General features: G+C 48.8%; 3 protein-coding genes and 1 non-coding gene across 4 annotated transcripts; 2 read left to right on the forward strand and 2 right to left on the reverse strand.

Annotated features, from left to right (window-relative positions):
• Positions 1 to 5,459: 5,459 nt before the first annotated feature.
• LOC101754104 (protein G1-like7) lies at positions 5,460 to 6,762 on the reverse strand. The gene has a single exon (XM_004970378.3). It carries the CDS (start codon positions 6,456 to 6,458, stop codon positions 5,829 to 5,831), a length of 630 nt encoding a protein of 209 aa, XP_004970435.1. The 5' UTR covers positions 6,459 to 6,762; the 3' UTR covers positions 5,460 to 5,828.
• A 2,751-nt stretch (positions 6,763 to 9,513) lies between these two features.
• Positions 9,514 to 13,284, forward strand: LOC101754498 (thioredoxin-like fold domain-containing protein MRL7 homolog, chloroplastic). Its single transcript, XM_004970379.3, has 5 exons — positions 9,514 to 10,282; positions 10,573 to 10,657; positions 10,736 to 10,847; positions 12,678 to 12,852; positions 12,951 to 13,284. Exons 1-4 carry the CDS (start codon positions 9,591 to 9,593, stop codon positions 12,776 to 12,778), a joined length of 990 nt encoding a protein of 329 aa, XP_004970436.1. The 5' UTR covers positions 9,514 to 9,590; the 3' UTR covers positions 12,779 to 12,852; positions 12,951 to 13,284.
• A 158-nt stretch (positions 13,285 to 13,442) lies between these two features.
• On the reverse strand, positions 13,443 to 15,308 carry LOC101754898 (receptor-interacting serine/threonine-protein kinase 4). Its single transcript, XM_004970381.3, has 2 exons — positions 14,464 to 15,308; positions 13,443 to 14,097 (listed from the first exon to the last, which is right to left on the reverse strand). The coding sequence occupies exons 1-2, from the start codon at positions 15,133 to 15,135 to the stop codon at positions 13,633 to 13,635; spliced, it is 1,137 nt and encodes a 378-aa protein (XP_004970438.1). The 5' UTR covers positions 15,136 to 15,308; the 3' UTR covers positions 13,443 to 13,632.
• Positions 15,309 to 16,200: 892 nt separating this feature from the next.
• On the forward strand, positions 16,201 to 16,272 carry TRNAG-UCC. The gene has a single exon. It is a non-coding gene; the product is annotated as a tRNA-Gly (tRNA).
• Positions 16,273 to 17,702: the final 1,430 nt, after the last annotated feature.

Here is a 17,702-nt window from a genome sequence, read left to right on the forward strand (position 1 = left end):
GACTTCGCACGCATGCAAGTTTCATTATTTGTCATATCTTGGACTTTGAATTGCTTGAAACTTTTATTTTTATTTATGTATATGCTCAATAATAATTAGCACAGTGGGTACTTGAGCATCTACAATAACAGTAGTGATATACTATAGAAGCATTATTTCAAGTTTGATTTGTCATTGAGTACGTGTTAAAAGCAACACTTAACTAAGTTGATTGAAATAGCATAATATAAGAAGCCTATTCATATGCCTCGGAAATTATTTCAAGCTGGCATGCGTGTAACGCGAGGAAAGAGATGGATATGATTATGCATGCTTCAACAAAATTATTCCAGCCACTTTTCTTATTAGAGAGAGCAAAATATTCCTACGTACGCACTTGTGCTCCTTTTCTCTGATGCTTACATCTTTTCTATAAACCATTTGTCTGCTAACGCTCATATATATTCCTCTAGCTCTGTAGGCTTAAAGTGATCCGTACATGCTTGCTGTGAAGCAGCTAGCCACGGAATGCGAGTAAAATAATGAGAAATCGAAAATATCTCAACCTGCCCCCACTTTTATTCTTCAGATATTGAGTGCCCGGACGGTGTGTGGTGCACTAAAGGAAGCATCATGCTACCTAATTACAAAGTTTGCTCACATTTTGTACTAATGGTTATCTTATAATAAATATATGTTTCTAGTACTATGGTAGGAAAATATTTCGACTTTCTTGCATTAAGTTCAGCATGTTTAATTTTGAACTGCATATAGTACGCACCATATATCGCATCTAATAACGAGGTTTTCCAAGATGGCTAGAATTCATCGAGATGTCACAAAAATAAATTATTGGGCCATTAGGATGCAAATCCATTAAGGTTTCCTGCTGGCATTACTTTTCGATGTTACCTTGGCCATGGTTATGGAGGAGAGTGACTATGGCAGGCACTCTGTAGACTGCATCAATATATTATGGGGGATTGGAGGACTAGGGTTTGGACAGGTACGGTGAAAACACGAATTGTGCTGTTTTAGTATACATATTTTTCATATATTTTCCTTAATAAGCCATTTCACGCCGATTTATATTCTGTGTGCATCGTTAGACAATCTCGAACCGTATTGGGGATAGTCAGATACAATTGATAGTGATCGTATGTTGTCAAGGATAATTTTTGTGGGCCATGAACTATGCTTTTCAAGACTAAAATTCGAAGACTGCAAATTAATGAACACGACCACTTGTTTAACTGCATTTATTAATGTTTAAGTAGTTGAACAGTGCAGTTCTTGTCATAATCTTATGTTGTTCCCACATTATATAGAGTCAAACAAATTGGTCAAGTATTTGTCAAACAGATTTGTCCCATGCATTGAACTGATGGAGGACGAAGAACCACATGACCATCTGTCAAGCAGATTTCCATGTATAATTGAATGCAAGTGTTTTCAGTGGGACCAAATACAACTACAAAAAATTATTATATATATAGTTGCTTCTTTACACACTCCGTGATCATAAAAGTAAAGGCTGCATAAATTGAACAATAAAGTGTCGTATGCACATAAGGCTGGTGAATAGAACACAGGCTGTCCATATAATAAATTTATTCAGGAATATTAAACACACATATGTGTGCTATGGTTATCTCCTAAATGAATCCTTTGACCCAAAAAAAAATGGAGGTGCTTGTTGATTATTAGAGGCAAATAAAAACGATCATAAAATAAGGTTGCTTGCAAAATCAGCAGAAGCACACCTAACTTCTGATCTTACAAATATTCAATAATTTTTTTGTGTGCTGATACTAATTCCTGAGTCGGGTGAAGCTGTCATTAAAATTCTAGTAAAATCTAAAGCTAGTCACCTCATTCTCTTCTACCTGAAGAATCTTCGCTAAAAGAACATATCAACATCAACTGGTTGTATATATTGCATACGATTAAATAAATACTATAAGTTATCCATAGAATAAAAGTCTACCAAGGTATTTATTAGCCAGCGCAGCATCTGCAGACCACACTGGCTGACTGGCCGCTATGTCTAGCAGAAACCTTTAGCCAGCTTAGAGATTCAGTAGCTGAGAGCCGGTACCCTTTGATGTGTACCGGTCTAACAAAATATCCATACTATATTTGTAGGTTAAGGAAGGAGCGTCATGATAGATGTAGGGTCGGATTGTCTTCTTCGACTTTAAGAACAGGAAAAATGCGTGTGCTTTTTCCTGCGCTCGATTGACCACTCACACATCAGTATAATTATTCTTGTGTAAAAGCTAGCTGCAAGCTTCTGTTGCTTCTAAAAATCATCGCCACCATCTTTCATATATGCTCACACACAGGTGATAGTGAAACATTATTGCAAACTAACTTTATTAGCATGCGATTAATTCATGCACCAGTGAACTGAGAAGAAGAAGACAGCAAATGGAATATGGAAGAGGCAAGCAGTACAGTAGCCGTACCTATTTATAAGCTACCACGTTATTGCACACCAAAATTGTAGAATGCACTGCATAATCTGCAGTGTGGAGAAAGAGCATCCAACTTATGTATGCTCATATATATGACTTAAATAGAAGAGAAAGTAGATAGATGGTACCTTGCTGTTACAGAAGAACTTGGAACAGTACAGAAAATACAGTTATAAATTCAGTTTGGCATATGCCTTAGGCCGGTTTACTGCTGATGCAGTCGATCAAGTACTGACAAACAGTAGATGTCACATCCAATCAAAACAGTTAATTGGCGGTTATTTTCCGGTACCCACCCAGGGAAATTTGTAAAGATACAAGGCGACGACAATGCAGATAATGGTGGCTCGTACGATATTTCTGTATACACACTGCACAGTACGTAGGACACATTGCGCCCTAGTGCCTATGCATGTTATAGAATGGCAACACCATCATCGTTGTTGATGAAGAATCCAATGATGCCTGCCGTCCCTGAGAGATCATTCTCCCGTACTAAAGAAAGGATTAAGTAGCCGAACATATAATGAAGCACACCCAAAGCCGCGCATGCACATATTTTTCTATATTAGATCCGTTGCAAATTGCAAGTTGTTTTGACTTTTCTAGATTCATAGATATTATTACATTTAGATATAGTGTATTTTTAGATGCAGGAGATGCTAGTAGATCGATCGATCGATCGATGCTATCCATCGTCATACAATGCATGGACGAGCTGATGATAATGGAGCCTGCTGCTGCATGATTGCATGCGGCACTGTAGTTATAGACAGTGCACAGAAAATCGCAAGAAATTCAAGATTCCAACAGTACTAGCGGTAGTTAAGCCTTTGTCTTGCCCAATATGGTGCGAGCCAGGGGAGGTTAAATATACACATGAAGGTAGTATGGTGTATTCGTCTCTGTGCACAATAATTTCAGACAAGACCTGACATATGAGGCTCCGATCGAACACGGGTCGCCTGTGATCGACGACGATCAGGACCCATGACAGGAGGAGGAGAAGGAGAGATCGCTGATGGCTGGCTACAGTGAAAATCCACGGTGGGGCCGGGCGTTGCGCGGCGGAGCAACGGCGACGCATGGCACCGACGCGAGGGGGGGAGTTAAAAAAAGAAACACGGTGGTGGCAAGCAGGCTGCAGGCGCCCGGGCAGGCAGGCAGCTAGCCAAGTTGCGGCCGGCGTGCATGCCCTGCACGGATACAGTGGCGCCGCGAGCGCGTGCGTGGAGAGGCCCGCGCACCGGTTGATGCTGGGAATTGACACAGGATCACAGGATACCAAAGGGGAGCAGGGGCGCATGGAGAGACCGATCGGCTTTTCCTGATTTCCTCCCAGGCCAAGTGTGGACATGAGCAAGGGTTTGCTGCTTCTTGACCCACACGTACAGTCCTTTGTTGACAAAGTGAGGGAGAAAGGCTAAGCTAAGACCGGTGGTGACCACTAGCTAGCCACTGTTCACCTTCGTTCTCGCTATCTGAGACTGAAAGCAATGCAAGCACTCAGTCAGAGAGAGGTCACATGGAAAACAAGAAATGATCATCGGATCATGTGGACAACAAGAAAAGGATTACTTGATGCGGTTGGTTAATTACTAGGCTCAGTATGTATCCTCATTTGGAAGCAGCAATGGTGTGGTACAGCAGGGTTGAAAGCCTGATGGCTACCTATTTAGATGTTTACTATAAAGGTTAATGGCTGTGTGCATCTCTATCTACATGTTTATTATGAGGTTAATAGTTGAGTGCAGCTCTACTTGGTGCAAAAAGGCGGAAGTCAAGAATTTCCTAGCTCATCTAGAAAAACTCATCATCAGGAAGGGAGTGGTAAACAGGTAACTTGAGAAACATAGTAGAAAATTAAATGAGAAATGAAGATCCACCACTCAAGTATGTATATATAGCACTTACTAAAATTAAGAGAGTAGTGTGTCTGTGTGTGAAAGACTTAACTTGGAAACCAAAAAAAAAGTAGGAGATCGAGTGGACGCTTTGGCATGCAAATCCACAAAGGACCACGCGCACTGGCAACGGGCAGATGCGTGCGTGCGCCTGGCGGCGAGGACGACCGACGACGCACGGATCAAGCCAAGCGGCAGGCGCGTGTGAAAGAGATGGCGCTGCCGGCAGTGTGGCAGTGAGTGAGAGCTCGAGTGCACGTGTGGTCAGAGATTCAGTGCGCGCGGGGGAGGAGCGCCCGCGGCACGCCGTGCCATCTGCCATGGTCCTGAATCCTGATCTCCCCCCGTGCTGCTGCTGCTACTATGATCCGTAGTCTACAGTCCCATCCGGCCAGTCCGCCGGCCGGGGACCAGCGCAGGGATCACACATCTCCCCTCCGCCTCCCCGCGCCCTTTTCTATTTAAGGCCAAACCCCTCGCGCGTGCATGCCTACCCGACTATCCCTCGCTCCTCCATGGCCATCTCTCTCTATCTCCCCCATTCCTTCTCGTCGCCATTACAACCCACAACACCGAGCTAGCTGATGACGCACGCACGCACTGCACGCACCTCTCTGACCTCCCCCTGCTGCTCCGCCTCATTTTTGTGCTCGACAGCTCGAGCATGCGCGTACATGGTAAATGGGAGATGGTCAAGGTCAGATGGAGGAGGAGGAGGGCCGGCCGGGTCACTGAGAGATAGGGCAGCCGGGAACTGTAGCACCCGTCAGGGGCGTGCGCCATGCGTGCCCGGGAGGGAGGGAGCACCGCCATCAATGCCGGCTTCGCGAGACTGTATGCCTCCCCATTTGAACAGTCCCGTTAACGTTCATCCAGGAGAAAATGAAATGCGGCCACTCAAGAAAACACACGCAAGGAAATTCAGCAAAGAAACGCACAAAACAAGAAATGCTTGCGAAAAGATAGGCAGCTACCACTATATATGCACTGCTATGAAGTTCATGCTTTGGGTGCATCATATAGCATGTAGATCGAAAATGCAAATTTTCCATTAACTAGGAGCAAGAAGTATGAGATGCGAGTTTGGAAGCAAAAAAAATGATTGGGAGAGTGAGATGAAATGTTATTAGCAAGCCACTCCGTATGTAGCTAGGAAGCCATTAACATGGCCTCAAATCTTCATTGCTTTACAAAGGATATATATGTGTGTGTATCAGATCATGAACACACAGGTGCACCCATTAATCCGCCCACTTCCCAATTCATCTACTACTTTACTCCAATTTCTAGCCATATACCGACCTAAAAGATCAGGAAAAAAAATGGGAATCCAAAAACAAGCTACGACGAAAGGACGAAATGCGCAAGAAGCAACTGAAGCATATGTAGCGATCGAAAGTAGTGGAAAGCTCAAATCTTGCGATGCGGAGACGATAATTAAGCAAGATCTGCAGGTCTACTGTACTCATCAAGTGGTGTTCGGTGCAGCGGCGCTGCTCCCTCCAGCCTGAGCGGCGGTCGCGGCTGCAGCTCTGCCGCCCCCGCTCCCTCCGGCGGCAGCGGCAGCGGACGACGAGCTCGACGATGCCTCCGCGGCCTGCTGCGCGCGCTTGCGCTTCTTCTTCTCGTAGGGGATGCCGCGCGCCTTGGCCTGCGAGTCGCGCACCTCGCGGAGGTAGATCCGCACGGCGCGGGCCGCGAAGGGGTTGGACTCGGGGGTGCCGCCGCTCTCCTCGTACGCGGCGCGGAGGCGGCCGATGAGCGCGTCGAGGGAGCCCCAGGCCTGCCGCAGCGGGCACGGGCATGGCCCCGGCGGCGCCGGCTGGCCGTAGTAGGCGCACCCGGCGGTGTGCACCTTGGTCTTGCCGAACTGGTCCAGGTACCGGAGGAACTCGATCACGTGCGCGCCGCTGCACCGCGCCAGTGTCAGCGGCGGCCGGTGGTTCCGCAGGTACTGCAGGAACGTGTTCCAGTCCCGCCGCTTCTGCGACTCGTACCTGCTCAGCTGCGCCGGCCGCTGCGGCGCCACGGCCGGCGCGTCACCGCCGCCTCCTCCTCCTCCCACGGCCGACGACGGGCCAGGCCCCGATGGATCCATGCAGGTAGCTACGAGAGGGAGCTGGCAAGCGAGCCAGCGAGTGAGGGAGCAAGAAGAAGGATCAGAACTCAGAAGCGCAGCTGCGAGCTAGCAGCTCGTAGCAGCGACCGATGGAGCTAGCGGGCGATCGCGCTGAGTGGGCGCGGGGTGCGGTAAAGCATAGAGATCTGGTGGCCGCGACCGGGGTGGATCGAGATGGGACGTTGGAAAGGGAAGGGGAGCGGGGGAGCGGAGTCGGAGAGCGACGGGGAGCTCGGAACGGGAGGAAGGGGAGATGAATGTTACTGCAGAGAACGGGGAGGAGGTGTGATGCCTGAGGCTGACGGGAGCTACGCGGGCCATTGGCCTGGGTGGCCCCCATCCATGGAGAAAGAATCCCCCCATGTACGTACAGCACGTACCGACCTACGTGTGGCGTGTAGTATACGTAGTGCATGCGGGACTGTACACAGTAGCATGGAATGGAAGCAAGCACCATACCAACACCCAAGTGCTGCAAGGTCAAGGTCAACTTTTTTTAGACAATGAAGGGTCAAGGTCAACTTTGTGCCTCAGGGCCTGTTTGGCTCCATGGTGTTAAAGTTTAACACCCGTCACATCAAATGTTTGGATGCTAATTAGGAGTATTAAACATAGACTAATTATAAAACTAATTGCACAGATGGAGTGTAATGCGTGAGACGAATCTATTAAGCCTAATTAGTTCATGATTTGACAATGTGGTGCTACAGTAACCATTTGCTAATGATGGATTAATTAGGTTTAATAGATTCGTCACGCGAATTAGCACAGGGTTCTGCAATTAGTTTTATAATTAGCTCATGTTTAGTTCTCCTAATTAGCATCCGAACATCCGATATGACACTGTTAAAGTTTAGCACCTCGTATCCAAACACCCCCTCAGCTTGCGCCGGTAGGAATTCTTGCTGCTTTTTTTGCGTGTTGCAGTGGTTTGTAAGCACATGATGTACATCAGTACATGTCACCTGAAAAGACATAATGGGAAAATCCTGGTGCCTCTAGACCCTACACACATGAATTTCTCTTCATGTTTATGTCAGTCCGTCAATTACGGCCATGCATGCCATTTTTTAATAGCTGGTCTATATTTTATTTGGATATTTCCTACACCAGAAATTTTTGTGACGTCCCTCCTTCTCCAATTCATTATTTTATTCCATCTCCCTGTCTATATGAATATTTTGACTGTTTTCTAGTTGGTAAGACCAGAATGTATATTTGTTCAATTTATTAAAGAAAATTGAGTGACTAAGTCTTGGAAATAACCACATTTCGACAAAACCACTTTTTTTTATAGATTTACCTTTATAGATACCTCGGTCCAAACCGTATTGAGTGTTTTTAGATGTTTTTAGACATATTAAGGATGAAGGAAAATAATTATGGTGCCTCCCATTCTCCCAATCAATTAGCAAAGATCTTACACGTGTGCAATTCACGCCTGTCATCAGCGGCGGACGCAGCGAGGAGACTTGGGGGCTCATTCACCCATCCATGTTCCTCTTTCTATTTTTCTTCCTTGTATGAGGGACTTAGGGGGCCTCCATGAGCTGCACACGGGTAGGGAGGGAAAGTGTGCTAGAGCTCTTCTAGCTCCTCTGGTGGATCCGCCCCTGCATGCCCTTCGAGAAATGGCAAGCCGAACTGAATTTTTAAATACAAATATTACACAATGGAAATAATAAGGAAATTAATTGTTATCATGAGGGAGAGGGAAGGGTATATCACACCTGTCATTTGCCAAAAAAAAACATGAATGTTATATCTTGCCAATTATCTATCGTGACAAATAATGTTAAAATGGAAAATTAATTGACAAAGACTGCCAATTATCTATCGTGACAAATAATGTTATCAAATAAAAATGGAACTGAGAATAGGCAATTGAGAGAGAATAGGGCGATAGCGATAGACACTGGAACTGAAATAGTAATTGTCAAAGACTCGAAGTAACAATAATTCTCCATTGTTAAGAATTTTTCCTTGATTTTGCCTCCATATATACAATAAACTACTTTTCTAAGAAAGCAAACGTGTGAGTTCTGCACAATTATACACAACCTCATGGATTCGGTTCTGCTCAATCTACTTCAGTTTTGAATTAGCCAGCCTCAAATAAAATGATATGGGGGTAGTACTGTAGCAGGATATATAAAAATGTACTCATATATACAATTGTTTTATGCGGAAAAAAGGTCATGTTCTAACTTAAGTAATCCGTACTCCTGCTGCTTGTGCCATGCCCTACAGCTCTGACGAGCATTGTGGACAAATGACAAGTCAGTTATGAGTCATCCCTCCCTCCAGCCTCGTCGAGTACGTAGCTCCTTTGATTGGGGCCAGCCAGACAGGCGCGCGGCGGTGGGCACGCGGTGCATCAGAGTTTTGACCCCGTGCCGGGCGACGCCGATCGAGCTGCCGGCCTCTGCTTGAGACCGAACTTCCTGTCGCCGGCTGACCCTGATGCCTGATGGCCGGCCCGGCGAGCCCAAGTGCGTTGCTCTGGCACGCCGCGCATGTTCATCGACATGGCCTTCGACGCCTGAAGCGAATGATGGGAAAGACTGCAGAGGATTAGGGTTACAGTTGCAGGGGGAGAGAGATGTAGACCATTATCCTGTCTTTTCCGTTTTCCCTTGAGAGTTTCGTTTTGTGAAAGGAACACAACACAATCTTCATACGTTAGTATTGTTTTGGAGGAAAAGGGTGGTGCTACTTTTGAAATGGACTGTATTTGGGTCCATCCTTGGAACAAAGGCCCAGATATGGCCCATTCTGGTCTTCTTTAGGCCCAAACACTTCTACCAAGAGGCGAATTCTTTTTTCAAACGTTTTTTTTTACAAAAAACGAACGAGAGGCGAGTTCTATTTGCAGCCTTAGAGATTCAAATTCGAATCGAAAGTTTCAAATCCGACGTTAGCGTGATTTTCCCCGAAAGCATTAGGGTGAGTCCGTGCGAATGGCCGAGTGCACAAGCAGCGTTGGATCCGATTTGATTGAGAGGATCACGAGGCCAACGGTGGAGTAGAAACCGTCGTTCGGATAGCACGGGAGCATGCCGGCCGGCGAAACCCAGCCGCTCACTCGGTGCCAGTTCTCCCGACGCGGCGATGCTTCGTCTCCCCACCCTCACCGCCCTTAAACCCTCGACCCCCGCCATCTGCTCGAACCCCATCCGCATCTGCGGCAGCCATGGCCGACGCCGCAAACCCCTCCTCGCCTCATCCGCTCCTCCGCCGCCTTCTTCGTCTTCACGGCCTCCCAAGCCGACCCCGAGCCCGGAACCACCAAAGCCCGCACACGAGGCCCGCAGCCAGAACCCGGAGGACCCAGCCGCCACAGCGTTCCCCACGACCAAGCCCCGGAAGCCGCGGCGCGGGCGCCGCGGCGAGGCGGCGGCCGTGGAGGACTTCGTCCGCGGCCGCCTGGAGCAGGTGTTCGCCTCCATCCGGGAGCGCGACCCCGAGGTGCTTGAGGGCAAGGGCGACATCCTGAAGCGGAAGGACGAGGAGCGAATCCCGGATGAGGAGGAGGGCGAGGGGTCGGGAGAGAAGGAGCAGAAGCCTGTGGTGGAGGAGGAGGACCCAAGCTGGCCGCTGGACGCCGACATCGGGTGGGGGATCCGGGCGTCGGAGTACTTCGACAAGCACTCCATCAGGAACGTGACGGTGGACGGGGTGGAGATCGATTGGGAAGGGGAGGTCGACAAGGGATGGGTCAAGGAAATCAATTGCTTGGAGTGGGAGAGCTTCGCATTCCACCCCAGCCCCCTGGTCGTCCTAGTCTTCGAGCGCTACAACAGGTAAAAATCATTAGTCCCTGTCTGATTTTGGTTCATAAACTGTCGGCATTATGTAATTCACGCGTCACTTAAGCTTTGCTATTTGTTATTGCAAAATGTCTGTGAACTGTGAATCCAACGACCTGTAAAAAATCAGAAATGTCATTGGACTGACATATAAACGGACTTCACTATCTGAAATTCGTTAGGATGCTTTGAGCTGCCCCCATGAAAATTGAAGTTCTATTAGTTTATTTGCAGGATGATTTAGTAGATTAGTATTGAACCGTGCATAATGTTGTGCTTTGCAGAGCTGCTGACAATTGGAGGTTTCTTCAAGAATTGGAAAAGGCTGCTAAGGTATACTGGAATGCTAAAGATCGGTTACCTCCTCGGGTGAGTATGAATATTTTTTATTATTTGCCAAGATTATTCTGGTATTTGTTCAGGTGCTAAGTTTCATTATGTTTTCAGACTGTAAAAGTTGATATAAATATCGAGAGAGATTTGGCATATGCACTTCAAGTAAGAGAATGTCCACAGTTATTGTTCCTTAGGGGAAACAAGATCTTATACAGAGAGAAAGGTATGTCCAATTAGCACGCTAACCTAGCAGACCCTATCGTGTCTCGCATTGTCCTTGTGAAAAATCAGGAAATCACCAATTTTAGGATTTCAATCTCATGGCACTTTAATTGTGGAACAAAATAGAAAAGTAGATGTGGGACCTCCTTAGCATTGTGACATAAGAGAGGAAGAGATAGATCCGGTTACAGTGTTGGAGAGAAAAGGAGATCTATGACTAGACCCTCTCCATAATGAGCAAGGTTGAGCTCCTGAAGTGAACGGGGGTTTCCATTGAAGCTCCTCCTTCGTTTTCTTCATCACTCATCTCCACACCAAAATGTCCTTCCAGTGCTGCTCCATTCACAGCTGCGCTGCATCAGCAGTGTCTCCCTGCAGTGCTGGACGGGCGAGCACCACTCGATGTCTTCACTCTCTAGCAGCACTACCCATGCGTCCTTTTTGGCCAGTTCCTGTACAACAACGAGAACAAATGTTGGGTTAGTTTGATTGGGTTGATTCTAATGCATTTGACTTGTGGACTGTTTTGTTCGTTGGTATAACCAGACCCAATTGTTGCGGTTGGCCAGCTCATGCCTGTCCTTCGGGGTTGTTTGTGCTGCGTCTCCTAGGACTCAACCCTCAAACTTGTAAGAATGTATTGATATGGGTTGTACGAAAATATCTCTGGGAGAAAATGCTGAGATCGCAGAGCAACCAAGGGGGAGTATTTGTTCTCTCAGACAGAGACTTACCTCACTTCACCACCTGACAACTTTGAGTGTCATCACGCTGTAAGACCCGTTCCGCATTATTTGCAGCTACTGTTCTGATTTACCAAGAATATACACTAGTAGGTGTATACTATTTTGCATCAGAGCAGCAGCAATAATTAAAATGGGTGGAGATTAGTCTCACACTCAAAGTTACATATGTTGAAGCACGATAATCGCTGTCCCAGAGAACAATTACACCCTGCTGTTGCTGCAGGATCAGTGTTTGCTCATGGAGATATGACACCATCGTTCTGCCCCTTGGCAAGCAGCCTGACTACCTTGAGAGTTGAGACCTAGGACATGTAGCACAACATGACTACGAATGTACACACGCCTTAAGAGGAGCACTGATCAATGTAACATGTGCAAGCTCATACTGATGCACAAAACAATCTAGAATCCAAATGGATCAGAAGTTCAGAACCAACACACAGGACAAATCCAAATTGAATCCACCAAACATCAGTCCTAGATGTTGAACTGATACAGGCAGCACCACCTGTGCTCAGAAGTTACACTGTTCTGCTGGAGCAGCGCCTTATCAGGATGAAGATTTTTTTGGCATGGGCACCTCAAGATACAGAGAAGAAAGGAGGAACTGAGATGGGTATAGTTCTGCTTCTGTACTTGACCAGGTAGAGGAGCTCCCTATTAATTTACCTCTCTATCAGTGGATGCCAGACAGTGACCGTGCCCTTCACTTTCATCATGGGGAGGATCAAGTCATCCGTCCCTGCTTCTCGCCACATTATCTGCAGAGCTATCCCCTTCCTCTTCTATGTCAAATGACAAGCACATCCCACCATTTATCTTTATTCTGTTTCCCAATCTATTTTTCTTGTATCATATTAAGCCCCTTCACAAGGAAAATTCAATAGCTTAGGTATTGTATTATGTTTAGTATGAGGTTTGTTGTTGAAAATAAGGTGGTGGTCAATAAATTGCCACCATTTCCACCCACCTCCGCTTTCAGCACCCAGTACACCCTTTTTTTAATGATGCCTGCAGTTTCAATTGCCAAGAGTTCTGTGAACTGGGTCATAATGTGATTGTCTTTCGCACTGGTCATTTTACAGAGATAAGGACTTCAGAGGAGATAGTTCAAATGATTGCCCATTTCTACTACAACGCAAAGAGGCCACCCTGCGTTAATCCTGAAGCCGTTGCTTCCCTCTAGCTCCTGTAAAGAAAAGCTGGCATATTGTCCTATTCTCGACTTGGTGGCTTGGTGCTAGTGCCTATTGCTTTCTGGTAAGTATTTCAGGGTTGCCCTACTGCTGATTGAAAACATTAATATTACTGATTATTGTTCTATTTGACGTTTGATTTTCTGTATTTATCTGGTCCAGGAAGAAGAGGCTCCTCCAATTCGATCATTTCCCAGGACATGGTGCTCAGGGAGTGTGGAATTAATATACCTAAAGAAAACCAAGAAAAACCATCTCAATGCTTGTTGCCCCAAGTAGGAAAGTTGTGAGCTAAATCATTTATTTTGATGAGTAGTAGTATAGTCTAACAAAACATAGCTTTCAGTTGTTGCTATGACATTCTAGATAGCACGGGGAGAGTACTTAGTTCACTTTCTCCATAGCCATACTGTTTAGAAGGTTACAAAGTTGATTACAAACTTCTACTGAGCAAATCGGGGCAGAAATTAAACACTTATTATTGTGGTAACTCTTATCCTTCTGCGCTAAATTAAATTCGGATGGACAACTGGTTAACCTGCGCAAACTACAGTATGCCTATTTTTGAAACTTCAGGGTTGTTAATTTGCTGTTTCAAGTTATGCTAAGATGCTATTACTTTTGTACGCTTTTAAATAAAGTGCAACGATATGATGAATGAACCGGAAACTTTTCCTTTTAAAAAAACATAGACAACATAATGTCAACATGTAAAGCATTGCAATTGCATGCTAACACTAACAGTGCATGATATACTCTCCAATAAAAAATAACAAACACATCTGTAGACTATACAGTGCCATATCATGTCCCCGGAACATTTTCTGAACTGAGCCCAGCGAAATCAGGCGCACGATATGGACGACGAAGACGACGACGCGACGCACAACGCCGGCACGGCGGCCACCTCGGCGCCCCTATCGCACAGGAGCTGGGCGATAGCCTCGTACCCCATGGCCTCCGCCATCTGGAGCGGCGTGGCGCCGCGCCTGGTCCTGGCGTTGACGTCGGCGCCCATGTCGAGCAGCAGCTCGACGGCCTCGGCGTGGCCGCCCTCGACGGCGAGGTGCAGCGGCCTGTGCCCTTCCACGTCCTCGCACTCGATGTCCATGCACCCCGACCCCGCCAGCAGCGCGACCGCGTCGCAGTGGCCCTTGATCGCGGCCAGGTGCAGCGCCGTCAGGCCGTACTGGTCGCGGCCGCGGACGCCCGCGCGCTTGCCCAGCAGGGACTCGAGGCTCGGGAGGTCGCCGCGCCTCGCCGCCGTCATTACCAGCTCCCACCGTTCCAGGACGTCCACCACCTCTTGCTGCACGCACCCAGCAAAACAACACAACAATGCCGTTATTACATTACTGGACAACAATGGCCTTGCACTAGCTATTTTCTATCGTTCGTCGTCGTCCTACTCCTATCATGTGTTCACGAGCGCAACGACGCGGCTCGCATAAGCCAACAAGCTGCGTGCAGCCTGCAGCTGGTCCATGGCGTGATTCCTTGTGTCTCTTCTCGTGTTGTGTTCGTAAGTGACAGATTAGTATATGCGGTTTACCCAAGGGTTTGTTATGGCGAATCCTTGTCCGGTTAAAAGAAGCGGCATCTGAATTCCCTGCGCAAGTGTTGTTGGTATTGGTATACAGGACAGTAAGAAGGACAAGCAGGTAGATTCGCTTACGTATCCCTTCTCGCGGGCCACGTCCAGCGGCGTCCTCCCGCGGGCGTCGGCCGCCGACGTGTCGGCGCCCATGTCCACCAGCACCGCCACCGCCTCGGCATCGCCGGCCGCGGCCGCCGCGTGCAGCGGCGCCCACTGCTCGGCGTCGGGCGCCGCGGCCGGGGGCTCGAGGAACGGCAGCAGATGCGGCTGCCGGCGCAGGATGAGGCGCACGGCCGAGGCGTCCCCGGCGTCCGCGGCGAGGCGGAGCAGGTACGGCCCGCCGAAGAACACGCGGAGGCGGACGGCGCTCACGCCGCTACCGCCGCCGCCGCTGGTGTCGTCGGTGGCGCCCGCGGCGTCGAGGGTGGCGGCGGAGAGCGAGGAGAGGACGAGGAAGCGGTCGGCGCGGGAGCGCGGGAAGGACGGCGGCGCGTGCGGCTGCGGGCGGAGCACGACGCGGAGGGACGCCGAGGAGAGCGGCTGCACGGCGCCCCGCGGCGGGCTGACGAGGAACTTGAGCGGGGAGGAGGTCTGGACCTTGAAGGCGACGGGGAGGGACGGGTGCAGGGAGCGGAGGCGGAGGTCGGCGCGGCACTTGGCGTTGGGCTTGAAGTCGATCACCACCTCCTCCTCCGACACCTCCAGCAGCCGCTCAGCGGCAGTCGAGGAGGCTGGTTCCGCCGCGGCCATCTCTTGGAAGGAGGAGGAGCTGCTGGATGGAAGGAGCGAGTGGGCAGAAATGGGGCAGCAGTGGAAGCCAGCATGGAATGGTGGCTGGCTAGCCGACCTAGGACGTCGCTTTTGATGTCACGCTGGATGGGCGAGGAGGGAATGTTGATCTTCTGTGCAGGACTGCCTGCGTTGCTGCCGTTGTACCATCACTCGCTGATTACTTGTTACACTATTCCATGCTCATGCAGTCATGCTCAAGTCATACCGGTTCATTCCCATGAACACATATACACAACTGTGCAGGACTCCGTGGATCCGGTGTGGCCCTCGATTGCATGATAAGCAAGGGGACCATCGGGGAATGATGGGAGCAGGGCTACGATCGCGGCAGGCCCGGCCGCCCGGTACGAGCGCGCACACGTCCCACTCAGAACGGGTGGCGAGCGAGTCACGCCGCGCGAGCAAGCCGCCAAGCGCGCACGCTGACTACAGTAGTACAGTGCGCTCGTGACCATTCCCCAGCCAGGCCGCTTCCCCGCGCGATCCCGGCCGGCCGGCGTCGCCCCCGCCGCGCCGGGGGTAGGCAGTGGCAGCCATGTGCCGATGCGCTCCCCCTCAGGTCGCCATTTGTCGCGCACGAATCGGCACAAAACCGGGGCTTGGCGGCGTCCGCGGCCGCCGCGTGCCCCACGGCATCTCTCACATATACGCGCGGCTTGGCGAGACGCGCAGGCATGCCCGCAGGCCCCGGTCTGGAGTAGAAAAAACAGTCTCCTGCCGCTATGCAACAACTGTGCCCCCACCTCGTTTTTATGCACCGTACGTCATGTGGAAAGCAGTAGAACTCGGTTCCATGAAAATGCTTGGGCCAACTCAAATGTACAGAAGACGGTCGGTTCAGAGTGGCATATTCTGTAGTATGACAGAGAGTTACGGGATAGAAATCTGAGCGTGTCATGAGTCATGACCTCATGACCCAGTCCCCACGTTATCGATACAGGATAGCACCTGTCCCATGCGATACGTTTGACTGCACGGAAGCTGAAAAGCTTAATTTAGAAACATAGAAATTCACCTCTCAAAGCGTTTGTAGTCCAACGGTTAGGATAATTGCCTTCCAAGCAATAGACCCGGGTTCGACTCCCGGCAAACGCATTTTTATTAAAATTTTTTATTTAGCTTATTAATTACTCATTAACTTCTTCGTTTTCAATTTGATGGAGCACTGATTGTGTGTGTAGTCTATTACTCAATTACAGTGTTTTATGAAATGTGCATTTCTGCTTTACAGACGATGTGGTGGGCTATGGTTTGCAGGCCGAATTTTATCTTGGGCCGATTGATCCATCTCCCACAAATGGACCTTTTTATCTTTCTCGGAACTTTGCTTCTGCAGACTGCAAAGGAGCTGTCTCATTTTTCCTCTCAAAAAGCAGTGATGTTAGTACTTACCAGAATATTGAAAAGTGAAATTGCTGCATCAACAAGGTACTGAGGCACAGAGCTACTAGCACTCACACCATCCTATATGCTCTGAATCAAAAGCAACGTTGATCAGCATGGATTGGTTAGACAGACAACTTGGGAAGGAAGTGACGCTTTCACTCTCAGGCCGTGTTTAGTTTGGCGAATTTGGGGGTGCTAAATTACTGTTACAGCACTGTAGCACACTGTAGCGTTTCGTTTGTATTTGTGAATTATTGTCCAAATATTGACTAATTAGGCTCAAAAGATTCGTCTCGCAAAGTACAACAAAACTGTGCAATTAGTTTTTAATTTCATCTACATTTAGTACTCCATGCATGTACCGCAAGTTTGATGTGATGGGGAATCTTCTTTTTGCATAGTGTCAAAGTTGGGAGTTGGGAGTAACTAAACATGGCCTCATTAGCTGTAGCTGTAAGGCACAGCACAGCACGCACGAGCACGGCACGGTCCTGGCAGTGGCCGGCTGGCCGCCATCCATCCCACCAGCACCGTATATGATATCGAAACCTCACGGCTGAACACGTACCCGCTCCCAATCTTCTGCTAGCTAAAGCGGATCGATTAACCAAACCGACCCGACCGATGTCCCAGTGAGAATTAGGTAGGTCATCCGAGTCGTTGGCGGCATCCGCCAGCCGGCCGCAGTACAGCAGCGTCAGCACATGCCCGCGCCAGGGCTCAGGTTTCGGTTAGCAAAAGCGAGATCGAGTCAACTTTGGCCTGTTCGCTTAGCCGGGTTATCAGCCACAGAACAGTATTTTTCTCTCACAACAAATTAGTCGCAACAAATTAGTCGTTTCAACTTTTCAGCCGTTATAAGTCCAGCCGTTCTCTTTTTGACCAGCACTGTTCCTGTTCGCCACCAAATAATTTCACGGTATCTGCCGATCTGCGTGTGCCGCATGATGGAGATGGAGGATGCGATTATGCCAAGGTGAGAGGTGAGGTGAGGTGAGGTCCAAGACTCCAGGCACAGGCTTTGCAGCGCGCAGCCTTTTTCCTCTTTCCCGGCACCCACCGTCACGTGGACGGAGCATGTTCGCTCATGGCGGTGGCGGCAGGACCAGGAGGCCATCAAAGTGCGCGTGCTGTTGCTG

This window comes from Setaria italica, chromosome V (assembly GCF_000263155.2).
Source record: "Setaria italica strain Yugu1 chromosome V, Setaria_italica_v2.0, whole genome shotgun sequence".
Taxonomy (NCBI): Eukaryota; Viridiplantae; Streptophyta; class Magnoliopsida; order Poales; family Poaceae; genus Setaria; species Setaria italica.

What these genes read in the sequence shown, in the direction of transcription:
- LOC101754104 (XM_004970378.3), bottom strand. Translation starts at nt 6,458, where the DNA reads ATGGATCCATCGGGGCCTGGCCCGTCGTCGGCCGTGGGAGGAGGAGGA.
- LOC101754498 (XM_004970379.3), top strand. Translation starts at nt 9,591, where the DNA reads ATGCTTCGTCTCCCCACCCTCACCGCCCTTAAACCCTCGACCCCCGCC. An exon ending in AAGATCGGTTACCTCCTCGG is followed by an intron (nt 10,658 to 10,735) that starts GTGAGTATGAAT and finishes TTATGTTTTCAG; the next exon opens with ACTGTAAAAGTTGATATAAA. An exon ending in GATCTTATACAGAGAGAAAG is followed by an intron (nt 10,848 to 12,677) that starts GTATGTCCAATT and finishes GTCATTTTACAG; the next exon opens with AGATAAGGACTTCAGAGGAG.
- LOC101754898 (XM_004970381.3), bottom strand. Translation starts at nt 15,135, where the DNA reads ATGGCCGCGGCGGAACCAGCCTCCTCGACTGCCGCTGAGCGGCTGCTG. An exon ending in TGGCCCGCGAGAAGGGATAC is followed by an intron (nt 14,098 to 14,463) that starts GTAAGCGAATCT and finishes GGGTGCGTGCAG; the next exon opens with CAAGAGGTGGTGGACGTCCT.